This window comes from Helianthus annuus, chromosome 15, assembly GCF_002127325.2.
Source record: "Helianthus annuus cultivar XRQ/B chromosome 15, HanXRQr2.0-SUNRISE, whole genome shotgun sequence".
NCBI classification, from domain to species: Eukaryota; Viridiplantae; Streptophyta; class Magnoliopsida; order Asterales; family Asteraceae; genus Helianthus; species Helianthus annuus.
The window spans coordinates 140,967,153-140,971,980 of NC_035447.2; the positions used below are offsets into that span (position 1 = coordinate 140,967,153).

At 40.7% G+C, this 4,828-nt stretch overlaps 1 protein-coding gene across 1 annotated transcript; it reads left to right on the top strand.

Annotated features, from left to right (window-relative positions):
* Positions 1–902: 902 nt before the first annotated feature.
* Positions 903–2,912, top strand: LOC110914317. Its single transcript, XM_022159116.1, has one exon. It carries the CDS (start codon positions 903–905, stop codon positions 2,910–2,912), a length of 2,010 nt encoding a protein of 669 aa, XP_022014808.1.
* The last annotated feature ends 1,916 nt before the right edge of the window (positions 2,913–4,828 follow it).

Below are 4,828 nucleotides of genomic sequence, written 5' to 3' on the forward strand. Positions count from 1 at the left end.
ACCTTGATGATCGGAATGTCAACTCCGATCGTAGAGGTAACCGTGATCGCGGCAATCCCGCGAATGAAGACCCGTTTTTCAACATCGACGATTTAAGGAATGCAATCCCCGATGATGAACCGTATAGTGTTCCCGGTTATCAATCGCCGGAAAACGTAAGCATTCATACGGAAAATTCGGACGATGGGGGGTACTACGATGATCGGGCTAATGATGATGAAGATTGGGGCTACGTGAATAAGGGAAATGTTTACAATGATAGACGGTATGATGATGAGGAGTTTGGCTACCAAAATGCCAATTACGTTGGGGATGGCGAATACGGTTACGGGGGTGGAAGAAATGATGGTTATGGGAACAACCGTCAACCACGAAACAACAACCAACGGAACCGGAATGATGGGTTTTATAACAACAACAACAATGCAAACCCTAACCGGATTCCTCGTTTCGTGGGAGGTGGTAACCCAAGGGATAATCGAAGGTAGGATAGAAGAGGTCAAAGACGGGATAATCGAAGACCGGTCGATCAAGAAGTTAATGGTCCACAACGTCGTCAACAACCTCCACGGGGAGTAAATGACCGTTTCCGCCCGATAGTGACCGAGAATAATTCTCCGATAGTATGCGAAAGGAGGATGTTTGATTGTAAACCGCATTACATCAACATACTTCCTCACTTCAATGGGAGGTCCAATGACGAGCCATATACACATTTAACGGAGTTCTCTTCCATTTGTGATACTATTGGGGGGCACAATTTCGCACTAGAGGAAGTTAAGCTTCGGTTATTTCAATTTTCGTTGAAAGACAAGGCAAAGCAATGGTTTCTCACACTTCCGGCGAATAGCATCCGGACATGGGGTGAGATGCAACAAGCCTTCTTAGACGAATACTATTCGATGGCGAAGACCGACGACGCTAGGGATGAAATAAGGTCGTTTCGGCAACTATCGAGTGAACCATTGCATGAAGCATTCACTCGATTTAAAGAATTGATGAGGAGATGCCCACATCACCAAATAGAAAAGTGGGAATTAGTGAAGTGTTTTGTACGTGGGTTGGATGACACAACATGGAATCGTCTCGAATCGACAAGCAACGGGACTCTTTTGAGCAACCATGAAGACGATGATTGGGAGTTTTTGGAACGGATGAGCAAACGGTCAAAAGAGAAAGAATCGGCTGATCGAGCAAAAAAGCACCCCACCTCAAGGTCTTGGCCCGATCGTGATGCGAATTCTAAGGATCGAATTGAAACGTTAGAGCGAGAGTTGGCACACATGAAGAAAAGGGAAGTGAATGCGGTGCAATACGCCGTATGTGAAGAATGCGGAGACATCGGTCACCGGAATGAGAATTGTCGAGCCACCGTAGAGGTAAATCAAGTGTATGGGGACCAAAGGCAATATGATATGAACTCCAACACTTACCACCTCGGGTTGAGGAACCATCCTAACTTTAGGTATGGTAATGCCTCCAACCAAATGAACCCGAATTTTCAATCGGGGAATCAAGGTGGGTATTCGCACCAAACTCGCCAAAGAAGTTACAATCAAGATGGTCACGGGTCGACGAATAATCAAGGAGGTGGTTGTGATTTGAGTGCCAAAATGGATGCAATGCTTTCAATGATGCAAGAGTCCAAGAAGGAGAACGAAATTCGGGACAAATCGCATGAAGCATTAGCAAAACAAGTGGGCCAACTTGCGGAGGAAATGGCACAAATAAGGGGGAGCATGGGAAAGCTCCCAAGTGACACCACGGTGAACCCTAAGCATCAAAGCTCAAGCACGGGCAATGTAAGGAAGGTACACATTAGCGCGGTAAGTCTTCTTTCAAATGATGAGGTTTGTAATAGTGTTGAAAGCATTCCACCACCACAATGCGTTGATGGTGTAGTGGGAAATACTAGAGATGAGTCGGAAAGTAAAAATGAACAAGAAACGATTTCACAAATTATAATTGAAAAAATGAATAAAAATTCTTTTTGTGAAAATTGTTTAAATCAAATTAAACTGATTAATGCATCAAAAGTTGAGGAACGGTACCCACTGAAGGACGAGAGGTGGGAAAATTTTAAACATGCAAAAATTAATTTACCGTTACTCGATGACATTAAAAAGGTTCCGGCCTATGTGGAATGCTTAAAGGAGTTAAGCATCGAAAAACGGCACAACAAATTACCCGAACCGATTGATTTGATATCTCATGTTAGTGCCGTTTTATCGAGTGCGCTCCCCCAAAAAGCTCAAGATCCTGGAGATCCTCTTATTCCAATTCAAATTGGAGCATTTAAAATCGAGAGGGCGCTCCTCGATCTTGGAGCTTGTGTGAGCATCTTGCCCGGGAGTTTGTATGACCAATACGATTTTGGTCCATTGAAAAAGTTTGACACTCCCGTGGTATTGGCCGATCAGACTCCCACGCATCCAAGGGGGGTGGTGGAAGATGTGATTGTGAAGGTGGAAGATTGCTATTACCCAGTGGACTTTTTGATAGTAGACTATGTTGGGTGTGTTGAGGACACCCAACCGATAGTCATACTGGGTAGACCGTTCCTTGCAACAGCTAATGCCACCATAAATTGTGCAACGGGAACGGTATGCATGAAGTTTGGGGATCAAGAATTAAATTTAAATGTTTTTCCAAAATTTACTAACCCACTCGGTGAGGATAAGTGTCCTAAAAGGGACATGAATCCAAACAAAAAGGTTTGTGCTATGGTTGGTAGGTTTGGAGAAACAAAGAAGAAGACGGTCAAGAAGAAGAAAGCAAATAAGTCACCTCAAGAAAAGAAGAAGGAAGAGGAGGTGAGAAAGTTTGGACCGTTTGGCAACAAATGGTATGAATCACCGGTGGGTGATTTTGAGGAGTTTGTGGGCGGCAAGCACGCCATTCGACCACCATAAGGTGGTAAGTTAATTGTTGTTGTATATTTCCCTTCACAATTCGTTTTAGTTTATCTATTTAGTTTAGTTTAGTGTTAGTTTAGTATTAATATAAATAAAAAAAATGTTTTCGATAATTTAGTAAAAAATAATAATAAGAATAATAATAAAATTAATAACATAAAATAACTAAAAAAAAAAGAGTCAAAAATGATGCCTGCATGATGTCAGCATGACATCACCCTTCTTCTTCTTCAAACTTAATATGCAGACATCTACGACCCTACGTAACTGTTTTATTTGACCGGAATAAGCGTAGAAGATGCCGGAATTGCCGTCGGCGACGGCAAGCATCAAATTAACGTCGAGAAAAAGTACCGTAGGTAGGGGTGGATGGAGTCAAAAGGATTTTTGTGTGTGAGACGGCGTCGACAACGCACATACCAGCGTCGCCGACGACCAGTTTAAAGATGGCGTCGAGGAGGTATGCCGTAGACAGCAACATAAGGCGTCGACGGTTTACCTCCTCGACGCCATCTTTAAACTGGTCGTCGGCGACGCTGGTATGTGCGTCGTCGACGCTGGTAAGGGTCATGCAAAAACCTAATTAAACTAAGTAGATAGCGTAAGTAGGGTATCGTATCCACGGGGAATATGTGGTTAGCGTTTAGCTAAATTATTTAATTAACTACTACTACTCTAGAATTGGGGTTTTGATTAATTTGAAAGAAAACTTTAAGCTAATTACGAGAAAAGATATCAGATTTATAAAGCGTAACTTCCTCCAAACTTCAGGTTGTAGGTTTCACAAAACTCAGTTTACTCAGTTAATTGGCCATCACATAGACATGATGTTGGAAAGTTGGTTAATTTAAGATGGTAATCAAACATAGGTCTTTATCATCAGATCTTTTATAATTCGAATAACCCTATTTACTAGCGTGAGTCAACCTACTATATGTCACTCAACAAGTTACTAGGTTTTGTCATCAACCGAACAAGTTGTAAAGCAATAACTCAAAACACATGTAAATAGTTCAAAGAAACCAACACATCAATGTATTCATACAACTTTGTCAAGGTCAAAAATACATCCAAACCTGAGTTTAAACTGAATAAAGTAAAAACCTAATTGAGCCGTCCGCCCAGAGGAAGCCACGAAGAGCCTAGCCACTCATGGTCGTCTTTACCGCATCAGTTGTCATCCCGAATTGGTTGAACCTCCTTGAATGGCTTGAAGATGGAATAATATTACTTTAATTCGTCCCTCGGTTCTATCGTTGACGGCTGATGATGTTTTTGTTATCAAAATTAATTCCTTCTTATGAATATCTCGGCCCAATCCATGTATACGTGTCTTTTCTGCCGTCAAAAACAAGTCCAAGCCCATGTGAGTGTATATGATGAGAGTTTTAAAACCCATTTAATTCTTTTCCCCCAATTCGTTCACTGTGTGTTCATATGATGATGGGATCTGTCTCAAAAGTCAAATGCCTTTTGTATCTCCTGTATGCGAGTCCCCCCCATATTGGTTGAATATGCATGTTCTCAAGCGCCCACTATCTTTACTTTTAGGTTTTGAATCCAATCTCTAAAACACTTGCTTCCTGCCAATATGCCATGTAATTTCACAAACAATCAAATTTTGACTAATATATATTTAATTAAATTCTCAAAACTCATTTAATGGTATGTATGATCATGTTACGTAACTCTTTTCATCCCCATTAATCATATCCATCATACAAGTAAATTCATTTTATAAACAATTAATTGTAACAAGTATTTATCAATGGCATTTAATTATAATAGAAAACTCTATTTCACATAATATAAATGGTAGATCACTTTCGTAGAGACTTTTTTTTATTAATTCCACATTTTAGCACATGTTATCTTCATAACCCACAACATATAGAAACCAATCAAATCCGTAT